Source organism: Physcomitrium patens, chromosome 23, assembly GCF_059467195.1.
Source record: "Physcomitrium patens ecotype Gransden chromosome 23, ASM5946719v1, whole genome shotgun sequence".
Classification (NCBI taxonomy): Eukaryota; Viridiplantae; Streptophyta; class Bryopsida; order Funariales; family Funariaceae; genus Physcomitrium; species Physcomitrium patens.
Window position 1 is genome coordinate 12,740,537 of NC_143432.1, and position 27,121 is coordinate 12,767,657.

Sequence of the window (27,121 nt, forward strand, 5' to 3'; positions counted from 1 at the left end):
TCACTGGACTTGAGCTAATCCTCAATCTGTAATGACGACAATGCCGTAGATTTGAATTTCTATGATTGAGATCGTGGCGCACATGAAATCCTTATAGCGTACTCCCTCGCACTGATTTGGGATCTGTTGAGTGCAAGTGTCTCTCAGCTGGCTCAATAACCAGATCTGCTCCGTGATCAGAGGGTGGAGGCAGTGCTTCTCATCCTCAATTGAAGTCGAACACGATGTGTCATTATAGACTCTGGAGTAGCTATGACACCAGGTGGTCGATTAGTCCCTGCAAATGGAAGCCCAAAGAATGTTTAGAAGCCGTATCGCTGCAACGATGCGAGTGCATAATTGCAGATTTTATTCACTTTCTTTTGCGACCCCACGCAATCGACATGTTGGCATACTCCAATACCAACTTCAACATTCACTCAAAGAGGTTGAAGAGATCATGATACCTCCGGCTCGAGCCGGAGGTGAGCGCTAACTAGTGAAAATCCACAGCATCCACGTCCGTCGCGAGCAAATTCCAGCTCAATGAAGCGTGAAATACATCACAATCGGTATCGATGGGGACGAGGAATGGATTACGGTGTAAAGTTCAGAAACCGTAAACCCTACCACGATACACCTGAAACTCTGGTCAAGCGATATTCCAGACAAAGTTATTCTCGGTATGACATTCTTGCAATTTGATAAACTAATCAGGTCGTTTTTCAGATCTATATTGACCGTCCTGAAGCTCGATGTGATGTTTGATTAGCACATATGTTTGAGTTTTTTTTTTTTTTTTTTTTTTTTTTCCAACTGTTCCAGAGTGTAAGTCATCTGCTATACATGGTGCAATTTTGAAATAGCCCACGTCTCTGGGTGTGTCTTCACAGCCTTCTATAGAACAGGAGAGTTACAATCAACTGTGTGCGATGAGACCGTTTCCGTCATTGAATGAAAACTGCAAAGGTGGCGTCTGAGAAGGTTAAAATGGAGTGAAAATCCACAGTATCCTTGTTTTTGAAGCTCAAGCTGGACTATGCTTGAAGCAACCCAACCCCACAAACAAATCAGTAGTCATCCTTGTTCATCGACAACTTAACGAACCTCGAAGTTACAATTTGAATATGCAAATCTTTATGCCAGAAGCATGCACGAACCTGAGAAAGATTCCGGCTTAACGAAGACCTGCTTTGAAGTCGTTCACAGTGAAATCCCAATCACAATTGTCATTCAAACCACAAAATAGATAACAAAATATTGTTTTACTTAAACTGGGTCTGCAATAAAATGAAACAAGACAGTAATGAGTAGTCGTTGAAGATGTTCTGCGGTTACCGCGGCAATTTCCAGGTGGGTTAGCTGGATGGGGATTAAAACTTGCAGTTTTAGTGTGCGCAAGAGACGCACAGCTTCGTCGATGCTGTGTCAATGGGAAGTCGACATCGCTATTCAGCTTCAATTTTTTTGCATTAATTCCATTCCACAGACTTAGTTTAAGGAAAATATTTTATTAGACATAGGGATTCATTCAAAATAAGATAATGATTCATGGTCTTAAACAAAAGATAAGATAAGTGAAGTATAATCTGCATATGTTTGACACGTGAATCATTATGATTATGATTATTGTTATTAAATTTCTGATGTTAAGTTGATTGAAGTTAATAGAAAATTTTAATTGTTTAACAAAAGTATAAGCAAATTTTAACAATCATATAAGCATCTTTTAGTTTATTTTATGATTCACAAACAATGATTCTTATTATTGAGATTTTCAAATTTCTTGCAATTATATATTACAACTCTATAATTTATAATTGTAAAACTATGATCACATTTTTACAAAAACTTGTCATTTAAGGATTAGAAGTAAATTAGAATAAGTTTTTGAATAATGTTAAATAGACCAAGGTTATAACTAAATCAACCTACATATATATGGACCATTATGGCACCTCTCCATTCTCAATCCTGTTCCCCCAATTCCCAGACTCTGTTCTCAACTCTCGTTCCAACTTCCTATTCCCAGTCGTCTTTCTACTATTTTGGCATGGTATAAAATTCAATGTGGGTGTTGTATAGTTTCTTCGCTATTCTTTGGTAGAGAGTTTCTAGTATTTTACAAGCATAGAGAGCTAGAATTTGGTGGTCATCAATAATGCAAGATGTGATTATTAATTACAAGGGCCTAATCAAATAAACAAAAGTACAAACAAGAAGCTAGCATTCAAGTTGAAGAAAAAATAAAAGCTTCCATCTTCCCTTTGTTCTAGTGACATGAGGTGGTACTGTTTTGGATACCTTTTTTCTTGTTTTTTTCTTCTTCCTTGTCAATGAACTTGATCGTGGATGTTGGCGGCAATAGTCCTTGAAGTAATTTATGCTCTCCAACAACACAATGCGGTTTGTTGCTAGTGCATAAGCCAATGCAAAAGTCAGTGACAACAACTTGTTTCCCAACATATTGCTGCCTTTTATGACAATTACTAGAAACTCTCCATCGAGGAACAACAAAGCAACTACAACATCCACATTGAGTTCTACACCCTACCTAGATTGCAAAAAGATGGCCGGAAGACAAGGCGCTGAGAACATGGTCTAGGAACTAGAGGGAATGGGGTTGAAAACGGAGAGGTGCCATGATGGTCTGGATAGGTGGGTCGATTTAGTTAAAACCTCAATCTATTTAACATTTCTCGAGTTTTATTATATGTTTTAGAATTACAATAATTAATTGTAATTAATTTTTTAAATACCTTCACCAAGATATGTAATAATAATATAAAAATAAGTATTTTTAAGTACATATTATTATAAAATATATAAATATGTATTTTTAAATTTCGAAAAAAATTCATTAATTGTGTTTTATTAAATCATTAGATTTATAATTTAAAAAGAACTTTTTACTGCATGCTACTAGTTGAAGATAAAAAGAATGTGAATGAAAAAAGAAGACTAAAAAACTATTCTGAAGAATAAAATTTGAAAAGTGAAGATGAGTTCAGTACTAAATTTTTATAGTTGGTTTTTTTACAAAACAAAATTTTGTTTCTATTATAGCATATACTCTATCAATGGTTTTAATTTTAACCATTTACTACTAATTTTTTTTTTATAAAGAGTTTAAAACCTTGTTATTTTTCCAATTCCTTAGCAATGACTAACACATTGGACCCTCAAAAGGTTCACTAATAATATCATGAAGATGTTAAATTTCTTACAAAGTCTTGTATTAAATCTATTGTTTATGCTTTCAACATTCAAATGAATTTGAGAATTGTTTTTATCAACCTTGTATTCATGATGATCATTGATTAAAACCAATTGATTTTTAGGGTGTAAGCATCAAAGCAAAGGATACTGATTATCATAAGAAAATTATAATTTTTAAAATTTGTAATAAGCAAGTTTTATCGTGAATAGAAAAATTCTCTGATTCATATAATATGCATTTGTAAGTGCTTAAATTTTGTGTTTTTAAGATATTTTTGTGTATTTGATTTAACCATTAGTTGATAAATGATAGGAAGCAAATATAGACAATTTACCACCAAAACTCTTAAGTTGAATACATCAGATTATGTTAATGAAGCATTGAGTAATATATATTTTTAACACATGCAATGTACAACAAAGATGAAAGCTTTTGTTAAGGTTAATATTTTTTAATTTAGAAATGAACAAGATGTGTATAAAAAAATAATAAAAAATAAAAATATTATAATTGAATTATATATATATATAATATACCTATTATTTAAAGCTATTAGTCTTATTTAGCAAGAAACAAAAATATCCAAGTAAATATATGATCATTTTTACTCTGGGATTTCATTAAAAAAAAATCATAGACTTTATGTAATTGAATTTAAGAAAAAATATTATATATATCCTTGAAATATGTTGAAATATCAAGAATATCCACGTATACTTGATAATAGAAAATATATCCCTCACTTTTGTGATAAATACAAATCTATCCTTAAACTTATTAAGGTATAATCTTATTATCATTTAAGGTGAATCCAAGGCCCAAATCATGTGCCATGCAGATTTTGGTGTAGCACTTTTTTGTGAGGCAGTCAAGCCTATAACAAATTGAATATTGGCATTGAAATAAATCCCTAATAGAATGATTTTTGTCTTGTAATGACCTCCAATAAATGGCAGCTTTGGATAGAATCCATGGCCACCAACATGCAATTTTCCAAGCCATGTCTTAGATTAAACTAGCTATGCAATAGTCACTTTCTTTCAATACTTTGCTATCTTTTGAACCAAACATTTAGTTTTCAATTTTAATTACTTTTCTTAAGTTAAATCCTAATTGGCAACATTCTTCAAAAATATCAAGTCCTAAATTTGACTTTATATAATGTTAAAATATAAGAAAATAAAAAATAAGATTGAAAATTTTAAGTGATTTCTACACAAGCATCTTTACAAGGATACCATGCAATTCATCTTTTCTACCTTTGCTTCATCATCAAAGTTCATCATAACCCAAAATTCTTCCTTCTGATCTAAAAACTTTAAGTCATTCATCTCTTCATAAGTACAAAACTTGTCAAGTCTTTCCAAATTAAAACCTTGCATCACAAAAAACTTTTCTTTGCAATCAGAGATTTCTTCTTGATTTTTCTATTGTTTGTTGAGTATCAATTTATTCAAGAAGGATTTATAAAGGCTTATAATCTAGTGTAGTAGCTCACATCTAATATTTAACTAGTGCCAATCAACATTTGACTCATCTCTTATACTACAACATTATTTTAGCATCTAGTTATGAATTGCATAAAGTTCTTCAAATTTTGAAAAATATTCTTGATAATATTTTATCTTTCATAGAAAGCAATATAATGTCAAGGACATGAATCTTGAAGAAAAAAAATTCTCAATACACTCTTGTATCACTGAAGAAAACTAGAAAGTCACTCAAGAGGTGATATAATATTTAACTAGAATGGATATTGCCAAAAACAAAAAAACTAGATAGGCATTGACAAGAGTGAAGAAGGCTTCACTCTTGCCTCCTTATATACTTATAACTAGAAGCTATTTAGCGATGTCATGTAGGACCTCCAAAATATATTGGCTTTGCTAACCACATGTCTTAACTTGCAAAGCAAGTTATCTATGTATGCGCCACATAATTAACTTGTTCTACAAGTTACCAACACATGGTTAGCTTGTTGGCCAATTTTCTAACCTACAAACACATCTAAAGTCAAAGCACGTCTATGAAGCTTCTAAAAAGCTTTTCTAGAAGACTTTATGAAATTAATGTATATTTACCTACTTCTACCTAATCATATAAGTAACTATTGAGATAAATGTATGTATCCATGACATTATCCGTTCTTTTAGAGACAAGTTTCATGAAGAGCGGTCATTATCTTTCATGGATCTTTGTAATTTTTTATCTTAGTTTTAATGGATGTCATCGATGAAAGACATCAACCTTTTTTGTTGTATTTGCAAGATTCTTTGCTGGCTTCCATGTGCATTTGCTAAGATCAAATCCACACCAATAAACAAGACATTTCAACCTATTTTGATTTTGCTTTGAATCTAAGACTTCTTCTACCTTGAATTCTTGATTATTATCTATTTCTATAGGAGGAGGTGGCATTTGTCTTCTTTCTAAGATATTTACTATGTAATATGGCTTGAAAAGGGACATGTGAAATAAAGAGTGGATCTTCATAGACTCCAGTAGATGTAATCAATAAGATTGATTTGTTCACAAATAGAAAAAAGTCTCAGCCTACAATAGTCTAACTTATCACAAGGACAAGTAATCTTAATATTTTGACAAAGTAACTATATTTTGTCACCTACGTTGAATTATAGTTACTCCTTGTGATAGGCATTGATATTGATCTTTTGCTGTTCTTGAGTTTTTTTTAATTGTATCTTCATTGTTGCATGTAGCTTTGACAAATAATTTGCTAAATCTTCTACCGTAGGATTATCAACTTTTGAAAAGTCAAGAGTATCAAGTCGTGGATGATAACCATAATTGGCAAAAAAAGATATTGGTTGACTAGAAGAATGTACCAAATTATTGTATGCAAACTCTGCCAATGGCAAAAGAGTTGTCCAATCATCTTAATGATAGTTGATGGTACACTTCAAATATTGCTCCAAAACTTCATTCACTCATTCTGTTTTTCCATCAATTTGAAGATGAAAAGCCAAAGAAAGCTTTATATCTACTTTTAGAAACTTCAATAGAGTTCTCCAAAATCTTAATATAAATTGAATCTCTCTATCTGATATAATATCCTTTGGCAATCCATAATAGCGATAGATATTGTCAAGAAAAAGCTTTGCTATTTCTTCACCTCAAAATAGATTTTGTACATAATAGAAAATGTACCATTTTGGTGAAGCAATCTACAATTATGAATATGGAGTTATATGAACCTAAGATTGGAAGATTTGTGATAAAATCTAAAGAAATGGAAGACCATGGTTGTTCTAGAATTGGTAATGGTTGAAGAAGTCCATAAAGTTGATGGCCAATAATTTTGGAACTTGAATAAGTATCACATGATTGTACAAAGTCTATTATCACCTTTGACATTTGTGGCCACCAAAAATCTCTAGATATAAGCTCTAAAGTCTTATTGTATCTAAAATGTCCTACTACAGAAAAGTCATAACATGCTTGAAGAACACGTAAATGTGTTTCTCCTTCTGAAATATATAGGTGTCCTTGAAAATAGAGAAGGTTGTTTTTGAACTCAAACTTTGAAATATCATGAAACTTAGAAGAAAGATTCTAGATATCATAAACAAGAGGATCAAAAGACATACTTAATTGGATTTGCTTGATAAAGGTTGAATCAATAGTCAATGTTGATTTTATTGCTCAAAGATAAAAATACTCGAGCTTCAAGAAAATCATTCTTTGTTGATCAAAAGATACATTTTTTTCTTTTGATGCAAGATAAGAACGTCTAAAAAAGGCGTCTGATAGACCTTGTTATTTTTCAAGTTGATAAGTAATCTTAAAATTGGATCTAGATAAGACATACTCCAATAGGCTTGACAACAATTCAAAACACATGCTGACATAAAGTACTCGAGGTTCTTATGATCTGTATACATGGTAAGTTGATTTGAAGTGCCTTCTAAATAGTGATGCCATTCTTGAAATGAATCCATGATTGGAAGGGCTCTTTGTCATGGATCTCATAATTAATTTCGATTGCTGAAAATTTCTTGGAAAGAAAAGCTATTGGGTGGAGTTTATCATCTGTTCTCATTTGTGACAATACAACATCTATAGCAAATTTTGATGCATTTGTTTCCATAAAAAATACCTTGAAAAAGTCGACATGATATAAGATTGATGAAGAAGTAAACTCTTTCTTTAAAGCATCAAATGATACTATTGCTTCTTTATTCCACTCAAGTTTGTCTTTATAAATCAAACGTATAAGTAAAGTTGCAACTTGAGAAAAGTTCTTGATGAAGATTTGGTAGTAATTAGCAAAGCCTAAAAAGCATTGCACATTTCATATTATTCTTGAAATCTTCCAATTTATGATAGTTTGGACCTTCTTGGAATCCATCATAAGGCCTTTGCTGGAAATGATGTATCCTAAAAAGTCAACTTAAGTAATGTGGAATACATACTTTTTCAACTTGGCATATAATCTTGTATCTCTAAGTTTTTGTAAGACGTGATAAACATGAAGTTCATGTTCTTCTATGTTCTTAGAATAAATTAAAATGTCGTCTAAATAGTAAATGACAAAATCATGTAGAAATTCACAAAAAACATCATTTATAAGATGTTGAAAAGTAACCAATGCATTTGTGAGTCCAAAAGACATGACATTATATTCAAAATATCCGTACTTAGTTCGAAAAATAGTCTTTTATTCATCTCCTTCTTTGGTACAAACTAAGTTATATGCTCATCATAGATCTATTTTGGTATAAATCTTTGCTTGATTGAGCTGATTAAGAAGTCCTGAAATCAAAGACAAAGGATACCTATTTTTGATGGTGATCTTATTGAGTCCTTAATAATCCACACATTTGTAGAAATCCCTCTTTTTTCTTCATAAATAAGATAGGAGCCCCGACTTGAAATTTAGAATGGCATATAAAGTTCTTTGTCAAGTTTTCATCAATATATTCTTTTAATAGAGCCAAGTCATTTTGTGACAAGCTATAGATTAGTCTGAATAGTGATTGAGTTCTTTATTATAGATCAATTGAACAATCATAAGGTCAATGCTCTAGAAGAATATTTACATTTTTTTTTCAAAAATATCTTAGAATTCTTGATATTAGCTAAGAATACCACTTGACGTTTTTCCATTAGTAGAAATAGGCGTAGCATATATAGCAAAAGATGATCCTTCTTTTGTAACATGCATAAAAACTCTTGTACCTACTAGTAAAGGTTTGGATATACTAGACTTATATACTTTTACTTCACTAATCCAATTTTAGATTATACTACCAAAAAAATTAAGGTTACAGGAAATCCAATCTATTTGAGAGTTATATTTTTTTAGCTATGATAATCCTAGAATAATTGGATTAGAGAGAGATCTTATTACTTAAATACTACTATATTGTTTTATCTTTAATTGTTACATCTAAAAAATAGTCTCAATGGTAAGATTTCTAGAAGACAAGAAACGATCATTTATAACTTCTACATGTACAGATATAGTTTTCTTTATTAAAGGTACTTTTTGATTTTTGACAAAATCTTCATCTATAAAACAGACTGAGGCTCCTAAATCCAATAAAGCAAAGACTTTGTGATTTTTAGGTCATAAATACACATCTATTATAAAATGAGGTGAAGGGTCTGAAGAAAGAATAGGACCTTTACTAGGTGTTGCATATGATTCCAATCGCACAGTCCCTATTTTAGTTGGAGAAACTTATTTTCTGACACATTATCTTCTTTGGTAATTGTGATTCTCATTTTATAATTGTGTTGCTTCTTTGAACAATGTTGAGCAGTGTGCTTAGCTTTTCTACAATATAAATATAAAACTTCTTGGCGATGTCGAGTTTTTATTTGAGAGGTTTAAAACATATTGTATCAATTTGCATTGGTTTTGACCTTGATGAATATATTTCAAAAATCTTCAGAGCTGCCGCCATTACTTGATTTGTTCCTCTCAAGCCAAGTCTTTGTTCTTGATGCCTTTCAAATAATTGATTGTTACATGCAATGACTTTAGTAATAAATTGTTTCAAAGATTTTGCTTTTGGTATTGTTAATAATAAATCTTTGATGCTATATTTCAACCCATACCAAAATTGATTGATAAGTGTTTTGTCATTCTAGTCCACATCACAAATGAAGTTTTGGAATTCAGCAACATATATGGTGGCTGACCATGAACCTTATTGTAAAGATAAGAGCTTAATCTTTGCTACTCTTTCTTGATCACTTTCTCCAAATGTAGCTGTAAATACTTGTAGGAATGAATTCAAATCATAAAGGATTCATGAATCTTTTTCCATTAAAAGTACAAACCAAGAGAGAGCACTTCTTGATAGAAGTGCGCCTATGAATCCGACTTGAGTAAATCCATCGGAATATTGGAAAGGATGCAACCTTAGATAGAGTTTGACTTGTTGCAAAAATACTCAAAATTTTGATCTTATTCCATCGAACTTCTCAAGCATACTAATTTTTGCTCTTATCATACTTGTAGAAGCAAAATTCCCTGGATTTGGTTGTAAGGTCAATCTACTTGCTTCCTTTAATTGTATAATTTCTTATCGTAGACTTTGAACTTCTTCTATAGGGATATGTATAGTATTTCCATGATTTATATTAAAAATATGTGAAATTTTTATTCTTAGGATGTTGACAAGTTTATGAAGATGTGTAATAGTTGCAAATCTATTTTCACTTCTACTAAAAGTAGTGCCGATAACCTTCCCTTCCATAGACAACTCAAACAAATTTAAAAAGTTAAATTAGAAGAGGGTGATCCACAACCTCTAGTAAAAATTTCCACAAAGCTAGATAATCCACTCTCTTTAAGAAAAAGATCAATGTTAGAAAACAAGATTTTTTATTTAAAGGTGGGTAGTCAATAACCTTCAAAATACAACAATAGAAGTGGAGTAATCCACTCACTTCTAAAATAAGACAAAAATAATATGTTAGCACTTTTGTCAAACTGTTAAGGACATGAATCTTGAAGAAAAGAAATTCTCAATAAACTCTTGTGTCACTGAAGAAAACTAAAAAGTCACTCAAGAGGTGATGTAATATTTAACTAGAATGGCTATTGCCAAAAAAAACAAGACTAACGACTATAAAGGCATTGACAACAATGAAGAAGGCTTCACTCTTGCCTCCTTATATACTTATAATTAGAAGCTATGTGGCGATGTCCTATAGGACCTCCAAAACATGTTGACTTTGCTAACCACATGTCTTAACTTGCAAGGCAAGTTATCTATGTATGTGCCATATAGTTAGCTTATTTCTCAAGCTACTACACGGACTTAATTTGTTCCATAAGCTACCAACACATGGTTAGTTTGTTGGCCAAGTTTCTAACCTACAAACACATCTAAAATCAAAACCATGTCTATGAAGCTTCTAGGAAGCTTTTTTAAAAGACTTTATGAAATTAATCTATATTTATGTACTTCTACTTAATCATATAAGTAACTATTGAGATAAATGTATATATCCGTGATATACATACCATGTTGCAATTCTTTGTTGCATACAACACTAAAATTCTTATGTTATTTAGATATAGTCACAATGGAACCTATTCAATTCCTTGAGATTGATGGATGATAATTTAGCTTGAAGATAAAAAATCAATGCAACAATTCTCTCATGAAACCAATTTTATTGCAACACATCTTGTCAACAAAAGGCGTTTTGAATAGATGAATGAATATTTGCACAAATCAAGACTAAATGCTAATGCCCCATCTATTTCTATGGCTCATCTGTCCTTTTTTTGTTTGCAAAAGGCAAGACTAAGTGCTAATGCCCCATCTATTTCTATGACTCATCTGCCCTTTTTCCATTTGCGAAGAGCATCTGGCATCCAAATCATAAGGGGACCAACTTGTACAAAAAAGTGTCGCGCCAAAATTTGTATAGCATGTAGTTTGGACCTTAGATTCATCCAAAATGGTAATAAGGTTTTACCTTACTAAGCTTAAGAATAGATTTGTAATTATCACAAAAATAAGGGATATATTTGCTATGAACAAGAATATAGGAATATTCTTTGATACTTCAACATATTTCAAGGATATAAATAAAAAATTTCCTAAATTGAATGAGATATGCATTATAATCCATATAGTATAATTTTTGTTCATGTTTTTATTCTTGATTGCAATATCTCCTTAGATTCACATCCACAAAGAAAAGATACAACATGATTCCAAAGAAACATGGAAATATCCATCATAATTTTCAATGCAACTCTCAACTCTCAATTTTGAGATTGTGACCATTTCAATTTTTTTCACACTTCACACATGAATTTCCTTCCGTGATTATCAACTTCAAAGAACCTTTCTTAACAAAAAAAAAATAGTATTAAATTTCCCTTTCTTAACAAAAAAAATAGTATTAAATTGCCCACCTTTTTGGCATGAGGTGATCTAAACCTACCAGATGATGACATAGAGTGACACCCCAATAAATTCAACTTTAGCACCGCAAAGGTGGGCAGTTCAAAGTTCCACATTAAAATACTCACTGTAAAATCCGCACCTGCCTGATGCGAACTTGCGTAAGGGTCCACCTCGCTGTTGCAAAAGAAATAATGAAGACAGAGATCCTCCAACTTTCTTATCACATAGTTGACCAACTCAAACATAATTTTGGCATTGAATCTGTGCCGAGATTTCTATAGATGTGATTGGACTAGATTTGAGAAGCACTAAATGCATCAAATGCATTTAATGTGATTTGCATCTGGCTACTGCCACACCCACTTCTTATCTTGATTGTAGAGTCTGATGTTAGATGAAACCACCTGTTCCCAACCTTGTATTAGTCGTAGAAGCAATACATCCAATATGCTCTGAAGATGAGTATCATGTACACATTGTGCGAGTTAAGGTTATTATACCGTCCTTGTGACACTTCCCTTTTTTTAAGTACAAAGTACTGACATCACGAAGGTAACACAGCTACTGGCCATCGTTAAGCTTTTACAAAACTAATATGTGGACTGATCGTGAAAGAATTGAGAAAAAACAATTCTGCCCCTCGATCTAAATTTAACATACGGTCACCGTTGTGACACATCATCAAAACATAGACACCCCATTTGGGCCATTAGAGAGGGTTGAGCTTTGAAATGCTTACGAGTCTGAACCAAAGAGCCAGACTACCTAGACGGAGAGTTGTAATGTGTATCAACTATCCCCCGTGACGCTATTACCACTAGATGACCAGATACTACCCATCTGCTCTGCAAGTTCTGCAATTTTGGAAGCCATCCAGCTCTCTGCGTATTCCTTAGTGGTGGCCTCTTGCAGAGCAAAAACAAGGTCCTTCTTCGTATCTCCCGAAAGTCCAAGTGCATCGGGGCCATTACTTGAGACTAGGTCTAACACCTGTATAAACCATCCCCAGGTGATGAGATACAGAAACAATGTAAAGATTCTAGATACTCTAGAATATTCTAGAATAATGCATCAGCCAAAATTCACACGGTCGGGTCCTTCTTGCAGTGATAAAAAAATTCAACCATCTAAACAAAACAGACCAACAACAAAAAATAATAATAATAATAATAATAATAACGACAAGCTCCTCCAAAATGAAGTGACGTTTAGATACCTGCTGAATCCAGGGAATTATGCAATCCAAGAAGCTCTGCTGCTGAAGGAACTGTTTGATGCTGCATATGAGATGTGTTACGGTAGAATCACTCAGTTGTTCCATGACAGGGCCAGTGCGACCCATCAATCGTACCAGCAAGAGCTCATCGTTGCTCCCAATAATATCTGCATAAGCTACATCGAGTTCACCTGCTCGGGCACTTTCCATAGCTCGACTCCACAGCATCCAAAATGGTCCGCTTACCACCCTATTTGACTTCTGTTCGACGTTAAAATCTCGATTGGATTGATGCCGATGGGAATCACGAGGCTTACTTGGTATGGCAGCACCACGAATGGCTGCTATAGCTTCATCTTTTGATGCCTGCCAAACGCTTCGTGCAGATGGGCCTTCCCCTTGAGGAAGCACATCTGGACTTGGATCGCAAGCTCTCCTGGTTCCAATCACATCTTGGTCAATCTCTCGATCTGCTTTATTACCCTTCTGCAATGGTCGTGGCCCCATCACCTGAGACCGCCTTAAAGCTTCTGCCGCTGGCATCTGTTGGCCAGAGCCGAAGGCAAATTCATCTGATTCTCCAGATATTGACTCGGTCTTCTCCATGGAATCCCGACTCCTAGCACTTAAGGGTGCTGAAGTGTCCTCAGGCGTTTTTCCAGACTTGAAGTTGAGAAAGCCATTACCAGAAAGGTATTTGCCAAGTGGATGACCATCTTGAAACGTGGGCAACTCTCCAACAGGTGATCTCCCATCTGTGTTGCTGGAACTGTGAGCCAGATCCTCCACAATCTGCTCCAACCTAGAAACTCGCCCCTCTAAATCTTGCATGCTCTCATGCACTCGCACCATGGAATCCTGCCCACCCAGATGCCAAAATGGAAGTACCAAGCTGTGGAATTGAGAACCTCGCGATAACCATGGCCTACTGCTGTCTAGCTCGTAGTGTACCATGTGTCTTGTTTCTAGACATTCATGCAAGACAATTATCTGACCCAAAAGATGGGACGAACAAGCAGAAAACTAAGATAGTAATCACGAATTAGCCAACTACCTGCTAAGAAACTCACCTGCAGCATCTCCATCATGGAAAGTTGCTGGCGTTCCAAGCTAGTCAAATGACGGTGAACAGATCCCATGTCTGCAGTTCCCTTGTCGATCCCAGTTATTGTCGAGTCATTGCCATCCCATGATGAATTATAGCCATGGTTCTGATGCTCATTGATTTGTGAGTCTCCCCACCTCTCAGATTTCTCCAACCTTTCCTGAAGCATCTTGCTATTCGGATCTTGGTAACAGTTACCTGCAATTCACCAAAATAAAATTTTTTGGCACCAAAAGCAGAAATCGATGACCACCAGTAACAAAGCACTGAGTTTAAAACATTCTTACAGTACAGTTTAATACAAGCATCAAACAGCAGGAAATGTCGAAACTGAATTGAACACGGATGATACATGATATACCATTATTCTGACGCTGAGAAAGTGAATGCAGATAACTCAGAGCTGAAGAAAAGAGTCTCACTTGTGATTATCCTGTTTCCTGCTGACTGTTTCAGTAATCCACCTTCTTCCTGGTTGTAATGAAGATCCGTACCATTGCTCTCATCAGGAGTCAACATTCCACCTGAAGCATATGCACTACCCAAAGAAACAGATCCTTGTTTTGTTTCTGAGCGGTTTCCGCAATAAACCAGATGTTGACTACTTGTCGCCACTGCTTTTGGATTATCCTCCTGTGGTGGATCGCGTGGAACTGCAACTTCAATTTGCCAATCCATTGAATCCCTAACTCCTTCCAGCTTTCGGAAGAAATCAGGATTAGGCTTTTTGTCGCTTAGAGCAGGGGCTCTTTTCTTCAACAGACCTGCACGTTTATCAGGCATAGACTTGGGTCTCCCGCTCGAATCAGAGAATGAAGAAGTTACTGACTCCCCAGACTTTCCTAGCAAACTATTTTTACGATCTGTCATAGTAGGTGTCGAATCTCCTTCGGGGCGACGTGTTGGAGAGAGTGAACCATGACTTCCCTTCGGTGAAGTACCTGTTGAATGACCCCACCTCAAAAATTCAGTTCAGCTAAAGTGGCATACAAATCTTAGATACCTCTCATATGACTCGTCTACACTGACAGCTATTTAGAGAGCACCATATGTTCCACCACAACGACTAACCACCTGCGTAGACTTTGAGCTCTAGTAGCATCCAAACTGAACGTAGCCAACGACTGGAAACAGACAAAACAATTAATGGAGACTGGCACTGACTTTGTGCAGCATTTGGGTCGTAGATAGCCTTCCAAAGCAGCAATGCTTCAGTGACACTGTCACGAACAGGCTTCACCTGATTCACAGCCGTAAGAATCCACTTCAGCATCACCTCGGACTGTGTAACTACACAAGTTTCCATCAATTCATCTATTACAGGAGAAGATCTAGATCTTAATTGAGAAACCTACTTAAGATATGAAAATGACAACCACTGCCTACGATCACCGTTTAAAGAGAGACCACTTTATAAAGCCGGTACAGTTGCTGCTGTATAAAATACTCAGGTCAGAGCAGGAAACTCAGAACTAAAATGCGCAAGTTAACATATGCAGCCAAAATTCTTGAAAGTCGGAGAGAGATGGGAGAGAATTCACCTTATCGAAACGACTGTTCATCAAGGCAGTAAGAACACCTTCCCTGTAAGATACCAGGGTGTTACCCACTGATGTAGCCATGCAGGATAGGACCTCAGACGCAGCTTTCCGCACTGCCCACTCATTGTTATCAAGCTCTTCTTGAACAGCGCCAAGCAGAACGGGTAGTTGAGACGTGGAAACCACTCCAGGAACCTGCGCGAATGCCTTATCAAGAGCGGAAAAAGAAGATAGCAAGACACCAAAAGCAAAACGTTTCTGCAATGATGTGTTACATAAATACATAACGGATTGGGTGATAAGAACAGTAAACGAGAAAAATAGGCATATGGTAAACAACTCAGAAATTCTTCACATACGAACACACCATCATCGCGCTAAAGCTCTATTCGGGAAAACCAGTGGCACGTAAGACGAGAGCTGCAAGTTGGCCCTGCTAGAGACAATGAACAAACTATAATCTATACCACAGATTCATCACTACAAGAGACTAAGAACATCGTAACTTACAGATATCAATCCAAGGTTTCAAGCATATAAGCACTCTATCATATTTCCATCGGTTGGAATTTCCTTCTTGAAGCTAAAGTATTCGTAATTTGTAGAGAGCGTGTAAGAAATTCCGTTGTTTAACACGTGAGACAAAAAGGTGAGCAATGAAGTATGGCAATAAGGAGACATGGTAATCATGATGTATATACAAACCGCACGTAAATGCTACCATTGTTGTCCACAGTGTGGCACGAAATGTAGGCCATTGAAGAATGGTAACAACTTGAAAATGGAATCGAAGTATGATATACCTGGACCATGACTCCCACAACGCTCAGAAGAGACGACTTCGCCAGAAAGTTAGGGCTGGCCAACATTTTCACCATTCGTGGACAGAGGCGCTGTAGAGTGGGAGGATGCGGGTCCTTTACACATTCTACGACGCGTGCCAGACACATAGCAGCTCCGATCTGCAAAGTCTTGTTCTGCTCTCCCAGCGCTTCCAGCAACGGTTTGACAAACACTGTAGTGGCAGCGCCAGGACCGGCTCCACCAATTTGAGAGGCCAAAACGCCCATACTTTCAACACAAGCATCACGGATATTGGAGTCTGGGTCTTTCAGCCTCTTAACTATGTTAGCCACCATCTTCGGCAGGTGAGGAGACAGTAAATCTCCATGCAGAGTGGCGAGCGTCCCTACCAACCTCATACACTCCCGTTTCACCACGCTCTTCTGCTGCGCGTCTGTGTCGTACAAACACGTCAGATACAGCGAGATCTCCTCCGGCGACAAATTCTGCGCGATGCGCTCCAGCTCCTCCACTGCCAGCTGCTGAGTATCCCGGTCCGAGAGCTTGTGAAGCATCGACAGAATCCGCTGCTTCAGCTCTATCAACGCAACGGCCTTCCCAGCTGTGCCTCCCGACCTTCTCCCCCCGCCTCCTCGCTGCGGACCCCCCGCCATCACCATGTCTGACAACTTCCCTGACGCCAAATCCCTCCGCTATCAACCGATCCACTCAAGCAATTCACTCTCAAACTCAAGTTCCCTGTCCATCATTACTCCATCGCTTGTAACCCTCTCCGAAACCCGCACTAATCAAACTCGATAATGCTCCTCCTTACTGCCACAGAAACAAACACACAACAACAACGACGGGACAACGCAAGCGTGATCGCCCGAGGCTACAAGTCCCCCTGGAGCCAGCTTCCGCTACTTATTCCAACCCCTCCTTCTCGTCGTCTCTAATCCCGCAAACCAAAAACCTCGAGACCCGCAACGAACGTCATTCAGAAGAGTGCCGGCTGCGGAGCCACGCCCTCGGTAGAAATCAAAAAGCAAAGGCAGCGTTTCTTACTCCCCCCGCCCTCGGAGCCCGCCTGACGTCGTCCCCGCCAGCGAGAGAGAGCCCGCGTCTCTGATACCATCGTGGGGCGGGAGCGGGGTGAGAGCGCGGAAGCAGGAACGGGAGCGGGACGGGTGACGACGACGCTGTCACGGTTCTGCCATGCGCACATGATGGATGGATGGCCATGCTGGCTGGACTAATTCCACTTGGAATCCGTCGTCCTGCCCCATCACCATCTCCATGCCCCCTTATTGCCGTGGTTGGTGATTGCGATTGGCCCAGTTATTATACATAATGGCCCCATATTTGGGCAATTCCTAGTGTAAATATTTCCCCCAAGTGTTACTTCATGGAAATTACTTTTCTCTACCCTAAAAAGTGCGAGTATATGTAAAAAGATAAACGGTAAAGTCAAACATACAAAAGGTAAAAGGTAAATAAGTGTGTGTGGGTGGCAAGAAACCCAAAAACAAAACCAAAAGTATTCAAAAACTTAATAATTAAAATAATAATAATAATAAAATCTTCTAAAAGATTCTCTTTTTTTGGTTATGAATTTGGGTAAAAGTCGATCAATCTGATTTGGACATGAACCTTTAGACATATTCTTGAAGTTTTTTTTTACGAGTTTTGATTTACTTTTGTTTATTTTTAGTTGTGACATTTTAAAAAATGGTATATACAAGATTATTTATGATTCAACTGAAATTTTATTAAAAACCAAAAAAATTGAAAATTTGAAAATAAAATTGATAAAATTGAATGTAATCAAATAAATTCAAAGAACATCAAAGTAATCATGGGGTGTAACTATTACAAACTTGAAAACCTTATTTCAGATTTTGAAATACTGATTTAAAATTTTTATTCTTCCCCATTTGCTATCCCCCTCTTTCATTGATAAAAAAAAAAAAACTGTCTTGAATCCTGAAAAATTCTGGACAACAAAATACACCAACTCCAACTTTTTGTAAAATTTCACCCATATTTGACATATTTTGTAGCTTTTATAATAAGAAAATTGACAAAGATATGTTTGAGTTGGTTGTGGGAGTAAAGGTAAAATAAACTACAAACTTCTAGATTTGGTGCAACAGTTTGTTGCCATTGCTGATTTTGGAAATGAGAGGATCCTATGGCGAGGAAAATTTACTACTGTTTTCTTTACAATTGGAAGAAAAACAACAAAATTGGAAGCAACTTTTTGTGGTCTCATTTATGTACACAATTGTAGTGTGTAGATGTGCTTGTCCATGGACTTCAATCACATCTTAAAATGTTGACCAAGAGTTCGTTGGTACCAAAGAAAGTAGACTATGCAAAATCAATAAATTATGTAACTATGGCTAACTATTTTAGAACCTAATCTACAAGGATTTTTTTCAACCTTGATTGTTCATTTCAAGTTTTATTTTATTTTATTTTTTATTTATGGATTCTAAATAATGTTTTGGGTAGTAGATTCTTTAACATAAGATTTACATTGTTACAGTGATTATTTTCTAAGAATAGCTCAGTACCATGTAAGAAACTTATGCTTGTTTGATATTTTATTTCAAAATAAGAATAGAAATATTTGAGTTGATATAATTTGTTTGAATCAATTTGGAATTGCATATTTATCTCAAACTAATTGAGATATCTAAAAGTTTGTATTATTGTTTTTTATTTTTTGTTGCTAAGATTCATATATATATATATATATATATACATGTTTTTGTCTTATTATTTTTGCAATATTAAATTTACCAAAAAAAGTTTTTAGATTAAGCAACATTCATATGAAGATATATTACTTACTATCTAAATGAAATTATAACAGTAGGATTTTTAAACAGAATAATATTTTTTTGAAAAGTAATTCTTTTTTTGTTGCAACTATTTTTGAAGGTTAAATTAAAACTTTTGTAATCAGTGATGCAAATAGACATTTTTTATTTATAATATATAATTATGTAACATGATTTTAATTTACACTATGTAAAACTTTATATTATACATAGAAAACATAAAGTTGTAACAAAACATAAAGTTGTAACAAAACACAAAGCCACATCACGTCTTGTACTCTTTTAACTGCACCTACTTTACCAATCTTTGACATGAATCAACGTATGCAAATTTAAAATTTTATAATACTATTTACACAAGGCCTTTGATTTTTTTTTGGAAAATGTCAATGGGTGGTAAAAATATGCTGCTTCAAGATTATTATAGTATTAGTATAAGGTTTTTGTAACAAATTGCTACTATAATACTTGTAATAATCTTCAAACAGGTAAAGTATATATTACCAATTCTCATTCAATATATAACCAGGAGACATTCTGTTACCAGTCAACAAAATATACTTGAATTATATTTATTATTGATATGGAAAAACAATCCACCTTCATGACGCTGAAAAACTCCACGAATTTATTTTATGAAAAATGCACGAAAATGCTGGAAATTTAGGCCATTATTTTGAAAAAAACCAAGCTACTTCATTTAGTGGAAGTTGGGCCAGCACACGTTGCTCTACACATTAATATTCTCTACATTAATCAAAGGACATTTTGAGATCATGTTCATCAATGAAGGCTCCACGGTGGCAGCAGAAGGATATGCTGGTGTTGTCCTGTTATGAACTTGAATGTAAGCAGAGCAATTATCTGCATGCACAAACACATTCAGCCCAAAACATTTCCATGCTTTAATGAAAAATGGAAAAAAAAAAAAAAAAAAAAAAAAAAACGAAAGCCAAAAAAATCAGTCTGTAGACAGTCAAATTTGACTGTCTACAAGGAACAGTAGATGTAGTTGACAAATGGTGTACTTGTGAGGAGGTTTAGGTTACATCGAAGGAGGGGGAGAAATACTTTTCAGAAAGGGGGAGAAAGGAATTATGCAATCGACCAGACTATTGCCCTGACTGATGTGGTTGAGATATATCTACATGGTGACATAACCATGAGCAGCTAAAAAATGATGATTGTACACTGGGCAGAAAGCACACTCCAACTCCTGTGTAGTATATAATGAAGGGAGAGACATACCTTTTTTCTACTGGAACAGCAATGGGCACTTTCCAAGCTATCTCATTCAGTTTCACTAAGTTCTTCATGTGAAAAATCGAGACTAAGTTGGATTTTCTATGTATTTTTTTTTTAATAAAGAAAAAGAAACTCTCCAAAGGATTTATTAGTTACGGAATTCGAAATGAATCTTGTCGTCGTAAAGGAATCTCTTCACTTGACTCGTCTTCTGGACGCTGTTTAGAATTTGCACCATTCATCGTTATGCGATGTGAAATACTTGATGCTGGACTCCAATGTGAACCTGTATAGCATTTCAAAAACTGGAAATAAGATGATGCATGCCAATCTGCTTAACAAATCACCACATAATTGATAGGTGCTCAATGAAATCTACCAGCAGGACACACAACTTCACTCACTAAAAGCGTTTACTATCAAACGTCTCGGGTTCAACGCTAAAAACCTAATCCCGTAATGCGGGTTCATGTATGAGTGTATTTCCCAGGTTGGATGAACGAACTTAATCCAGCTGGTGCGTCACCCATGTCCTTTGTTGCATGCAGTAAAAACGTGCCAGACAGAATGGTGATAAAACCACACAATTCAGTTATGATTTGAGGTGCGGTCTGCTGGTCCCAGTCCTGCACAAATCAATGCCCAGTTAGTGTATAAAGGCTGAATTATGACATGTCTGTCACTTGGACTCTGACAGCAACAGTACACTGATTTACTTTTCACATGAAATTTCCGCACAAACACTATTCGGAGGAAAGAAAATACCATTTTTGGCCTCATGTGCTTGCAAATACAGTGGTGATACAATGTATCCGAAAAGAAGAAACGTGTCACTAAAGAGAACCGTCACTGTTGTGCTCGTATCAATTGCCTTGTATCAATGGCAACAAATGAGGTGTACGGATCAATCATCTTCACAGACCTACTTAGAAAAACAGATATTGTTGCTCTAAACTTTGACAATGGTAGGATTGCTAGTAGCGTCAGCACAAACCTTGAACATGATAGCACTCGCCAGGATGGTCAATGATGTGAACATGACGTAATATATAGGAGAAACAATTGCCGTGTTAAATGTGTCCAGGGCCTGCACAGGTGAGTACCAACTTCATGATCCAACTACGCTTCAAAACATCAAGCAAAAAGAGGGCATACCAAATTCACACCTTACTGGCTTAAATTCGAGTGACATCTTCAAGCTGGTTATTCACGCTAGGCTTATTACCTTATTGAGGTAATTCATTTGTGTCAGTATGCAAATAAGGACTACCATCGCAAACACCGACGTCTGAGGATAGATCAATTGATTCTGCCCTTGCAAAGTCAGCTTAACGGCGATGCCCAGTGCTTTCACACTCATAACCTGAACAAACAAGATGATAAACCACATTAGAACCGTTCAGTGTGTCCCACTTCAAAAACAAAACTGCAAACGAAATGGATGAACCGCTGGCATTAAGTACAAGAGGATAAGGTTGATGATCCCCACAGAGATAGGGGTTTTTCTTAAATAAAACAATGAAAAAGCAGATGAATTTGAATGACTGAAGAAAACACAAGAAACCTCGGGTTTGAAGACAGTACAGATAAAGAGCCCATTAACGAGCAAATGGTGATGTAGACCAGGACATGAGAATTCCCAAATTGCGGGACATAGTGAAAGATCAGTATCAGCACCAGTGCAACCACGAAAAGCGCATACATTAAAAAGGCTGCACCACAATCGTTATCCCGATTCTCAATAAGCAAACGAAGCAGATTCTCTGAATACCTCTGTAAGCTAATGACTTCCAATCAAGCGTCGAAATTAGGACTGAAAACGAAATCACTTCATTGAACATCACTTCAGGAAGTAAACCTTGGACAATGTATGTACTTCAGACTCATATCGACTTACCAGGTTCAGTGGCGAGGACCCAGACGTCCTTGACTGACTCTATGGCACGCTCTTGAGGCGCGTGTAGTACAATTGTGGTGGAGCCAACTATGCATAGAACACAACCTACTATCCCCAGCAAATGCAATCGCTCCTTGAGAACCATGTGAGCTAGAACCGCACTGCATCAAGAAATACATAAATCAAAATGAACCCTTGCAACCCGGAAATGAAGTGTGCTACCACTACGAGTCACCAAAAGACGAACCTGACTATTATGCTCAGTGCGCCAAGCGGAGTGACCAAGACAGCCGGAGCAAACGCGTAGGCAGTGAAGTTGGCCACTTCTCCCACAATCACTGCCAGCTCACACTTTCCAGGTCAATCGTTGAGAAAGTTCTCCACAAAAAGCACCATGAATAAATAAGCTGAAGTGATCTTACTTGTGATCATGCCGGACCACCATAGCGGTTCATATAGATACGAGTAACCCCCCACTCCTGCCACAAAAACGATCAGAATACTATGTCAAGTTGCACCGAACAGTAACAGAAAATACTCATTGCCTCGCTCCTGTCATGCTTCCCCCGTCAATTAAAAGGTCAAACCCAGTTACCCTACAATCAATACCTGAAAGATTTCATTGCAATATCCAATTCCAGTTCACATTCACGGATCCAACCCCAATCCCCATCTTGCCCATGAAAAAAAAAATCAGGAAGAATTCCAAAGCAGAGAAAGATCAGCGACCCACCTGCCCTCACTCCCGACGCCCCGGCTCGCTTCAAGCCCTTTTTCTTGATGATGAAGCTAGCACCAATGAAGAGACTAGAGCTAACGGCCAGGGCCAACCCTTTCTCATTATCGGATGACATGGGAAGCCTTTTCTGCGCTGCTGCTGCTGATACAGCTGCAACAACTGCACGCTTTGAACGATTCCACAACTGTTGCCGCGTTTTATCCTACCACCACTGATCCCCATCTGCCTCCCCCTCGTTGTCTGATTCAGCAACCTTCTCTTTACCCCTCAACCTCGCATTCACTACCTCCTCTGCCCCCCTCCCCATCACATTCCAAAATCCACAAAATCCTACCAAAACAGTCACGCCCCAACGCAACAAACTCACGGCTCACTCTCCAAACCAATCCTTGCTTCTCTTCACTCTTCTCTTCTCCTCTCCAACCCATCAAACACACCCGGCTCCAAAATTCACCCACCAACTACTGTAACGACGACGATGACATCACATCCAGCAGGGGGATCACATCTAGATCTGAGGGAAACAGAACCAGGGTGGCAATGCCGAAAAGGGACGACTGACGGCAGGAAAAGCGGGCGAGCAGGCGGGATTGAATGGGCAGCGAGGGAGGGAGAGGGGAGGGGAGGGGAGGGGAATAACTTAGTGTGCCTGCCATCAGCGATGGACAAAGGAAGGAAGGGTATTCCCGGTGGCGGAGTCCAGAATAGAGAGACAGAGGGAGGGAGAGTAAGCACAGTGACTGACTGATTACCACTACTACTTCCACAACTACTACGACTACTACTACTGTTGGTGGATGAAGGGAAGGGAGAGAGACCCAACTACTACAACTACTACAATAACGAGAGAGAGAGAGATTGCCGCTGTGCTGTGATGTGGTGGTGGTGGTGTTGCCGGGGGGGGGGGGGGATGTGTGACGCGAGTGCCACAAGGTGGGTCTGTCTCTTTGTCTATCTGGCTGTATGTGCGGGGGCACTACCTACTTCCCTCCCTCCCTCCCTCTGTCTGTGGCTGTCTGTCTGAGTGTGTGTGTGCATCCATCGATAGATCGATCGATTATCGATAGATAGATCTATCTGTTGTCGAGGCAGCAGCAGCATGAACAGCAGCAGCAGCGCGAGCACAATTCATCGACACGATACGATTGATCGATCGATCAAATGATCGAAAGCTCGATAGATCGATTGATCCGCAGCCTCTGCATTCATCGCCGCTCACGCCCTTTGGGACTTCGCTCACTCAGTGAGAGAGAGAGTGTGTGTCGAAAAAGCTACTTTTTCGTTCTCCGGTGCTTTAAAGGTAAAGTAAGTTCGATGCCGACGTTGGATTCTGGAAGATGGTAAGAACGTGATCACGACAGCTGCTGCTGCTTTTTGCTTTTTGTCCACACCTTTTTTTTCTACTTTTTATTTATTTATTTATTCATATATGTACAAGTGTGTGTGGTGAAGGAATGAAAGCTGGGATTTTCAAGCAGTTGGGTTGTGACTGTGATGTACATTTTGGAATTCTTTCTGGTTTTATTTCTTTATTTCTTTATTTATTTTTATTGTGTCTTTCATATCTTATATATTTTAAATTCTCTCTCTATCTATCTCTCTCTCTCTCTCTCTCTCTCTGTATATATATATATACATGTTTTTTCTGTATTTTAAATTTTTCTATAGATTTATAAAAAATTTAATAAGTTTTTAAAAATCTTTTGATTTTTTCATAAATCTTCTTTATTCTATTGATTTATTTTTAAATATTTTAAGGTTGAATTTTTATGTATGTATTTTTAGATGATTTAAATATGTTTTAGAAAAACTAATAGTAAATTTTAATCAATTTTATTTTCTATATATTAAATATATTAAATAATTCAAGTTATTTTTATTTTATTTTTATATCTAATTTCAAAGTTTTATATTTTATTAATCTTAGATTTATTAAATCTTAACAAATTTTAAGGATTTTTTTCAAGATATATATATATATATATATATATATATATATATATATGTTTTGATTTTTTAACATCTTATATCTTTTAAAACATTTGAATAATAAGTAAGTTAATAAGCTTTAAAATAAGTATTCAAAAGAATCATATGAATATTTAAATTAAGCTAGGAAGGATAATACTTACCTACATCAAATCAAATTATTGCAAAAAAAACTTAAATAAATAATCTATTGTATAATTTTTATAAACTTAAGTTTAAATATTATTTTTATAATAAATCATTATGATTTCTCTAATTATTTATTAATACAAAGAACTTAAATTTTATTCTAAAGAAATAATATAATATCAAAAAAATTTAATAAAAGATATTAGTATTTTATATATTCAAAGACAAACATCAAGAACAATTAGATTACTAAATCATAGTACAAGATTAAGTTAAAAAAATCAGAATTTATTTTATCTTAAAATAAAATAAAATAAAATATTTTATGAAGAAAATTTAAACAAATATTAAAGTGATATCTATAAAAGAAACCAAAATTTATCATGTCTTTTTATGAATCTCTAGTTGTATATAAAAAAATACTTTATAAAAGTATTAATTATTAATCTAGTTGTAGTGAGGTATAGATAAGATATTCATAGTGTTGACATATAAAAATAGATAGTTGGAGCCATATTTGGAAAGTTTTTAGAAGTTTATAGAATTAAAATTAGGTTTATGGTTTAAGTGACATCTAGCATAGAATATTCTAAAAAGAACTTAAGGCAATTATCTAAGTGGATCCTACCATTAAGAATATTTTAGAAAGTTCCAAGATGGTAGGACAAAGTATAAATATAATTGATTAGATATGGCTTTGGTCTCTTTTTCTTAATAAAGTTTGGTTTTGCACTTTTTGGTTAAATTTTGTTCTATTCTCTCTTGTTCTTTTCTCCTTTTTATGTTTCATTCTATTTAATTTAATTTAATTTAATTTTAGTCTACATTGTTCTACGTTGTGACAAGATTTGTATTACTATGAATTGGAAGAGTCTTAGATCTCAAAGATAATCTAGTCTCATTTCATTGATATCAGAGCAAGTGTTAGTCTATTCTTTGATTATGTAATGATAGCCATCCTCTAATTGGAGGTTAATTGTTGTGGTCACATCAAGTATTGTTTTAGAGCTATTATGAGTTATTTTAAGAAATCAATTGGAAGGAGAGAAGATATTATATTAGCAAAGTTTAATAAAGAGATTACAACATGAGAGATATGACAAAGTAATTCCAGATCAAGACTCAGATATAATAGCTCCTAGGTATGAAAGCTACTCTGCAAGGACAAATGAAAGCCTCTAGGATAAGAGAGTCGACATCTATTAGACTGAAATTAAGTATGCCAAATATATACTTTAGAACTTCAAGACAAGAAGATGTATGCCAATGGATCTTCAGCATGTAATAATACCTCCAATTATCTCGGACAAACATCACTAAAGGAATTGTATATGCCACTAGCTATTTGAGAGATGCGGCAACCATTTGGTAGTGACATTGGGATCAAAGCTATGGAATTCAAGGTAAATTTTGTAACTGGAAGGAGTTTGAGACCCAGTTTAGGAGTCAATCAAATTTTGATCCATCAATGTGGAAAATATAACACGTGATTAGTTGACTAATCTTACACAATCCAGGTCAGTACAACATTATGTCTCTCAATTAAAATTCCTATATCTCCAAATTGGTAATATTTCATAGGCATAGATGATGAATTGATTTGTACGAGGGTTGAAATGTGTGGTCCAATAAAAAATAGAATTAAGGGATCCACAAACATTTGAGGAGGCAATTAGGATTACAAAGAGAGTCAATGCTATAGATTCCAAAAATCGTAGAGCTTGACATATTGCATGAAGTCATATGCTGTTATCTAATACTATGGCACAATAACCAACACCGATGGAGATTAATGCCTTACAAAGATCACTGATACTAGAGAGACGACAAATATTGGTGCAAAAGAAATTATATTTCTATTGTCGAGAGCAAAGCCACTAGACTAAAGATTGTTCAAAATGTCAAAATTTAGGCACTAATAAATCAAGGTAGATTCACAATCTTAAATCTCACCAAATCAATAACAAAATAGAGTAGGAAAATGAAGCTTCTTAGTAAAGGCATCAAGGGCTAATATTGGAAATAGTTGT

General features: G+C 35.8%; 2 protein-coding genes across 5 annotated transcripts; both read right to left on the reverse strand.

Moving 5' to 3' along the window:
- Positions 1-12,074: 12,074 nt before the first annotated feature.
- Positions 12,075-17,362, reverse strand: LOC112276040 (microtubule-associated protein TORTIFOLIA1). The gene is made up of 7 exons (XM_024506993.3): positions 16,264-17,362; positions 15,461-15,655; positions 15,084-15,159; positions 14,342-14,860; positions 13,885-14,117; positions 12,815-13,672; positions 12,075-12,588 (listed from the first exon to the last, which is right to left on the reverse strand). Exons 1-7 carry the CDS (start codon positions 16,921-16,923, stop codon positions 12,388-12,390), a joined length of 2,742 nt encoding a protein of 913 aa, XP_024362761.1. The 5' UTR covers positions 16,924-17,362; the 3' UTR covers positions 12,075-12,387.
- Positions 17,363-19,650: 2,288 nt separating this feature from the next.
- Positions 19,651-23,107, reverse strand: LOC112275484 (putative magnesium transporter NIPA3). Of its 4 annotated transcripts, none has more exons than XR_016500280.1 (10): positions 22,968-23,107; positions 22,657-22,713; positions 22,482-22,572; positions 22,235-22,395; positions 21,922-22,049; positions 21,563-21,700; positions 21,332-21,424; positions 20,843-20,963; positions 20,341-20,623; positions 19,651-19,956 (listed from the first exon to the last, which is right to left on the reverse strand). XR_016500280.1 is itself a non-coding variant. In XM_090246600.1 (9 exons), exons 1-9 carry the CDS (start codon positions 23,086-23,088, stop codon positions 20,490-20,492), a joined length of 1,044 nt encoding a protein of 347 aa, XP_090102726.1. In that variant the 5' UTR covers positions 23,089-23,107; the 3' UTR covers positions 19,651-20,489. The 4 variants fall into 4 exon arrangements, 2 of the variants coding, with proteins under 2 accessions (XP_090102726.1, XP_090102727.1); XR_016500281.1 differs by having other exon boundaries at positions 20,786-20,963; XM_090246600.1 differs by having other exon boundaries at positions 19,651-20,623.
- Between the last annotated feature and the right edge of the window lie 4,014 nt (positions 23,108-27,121).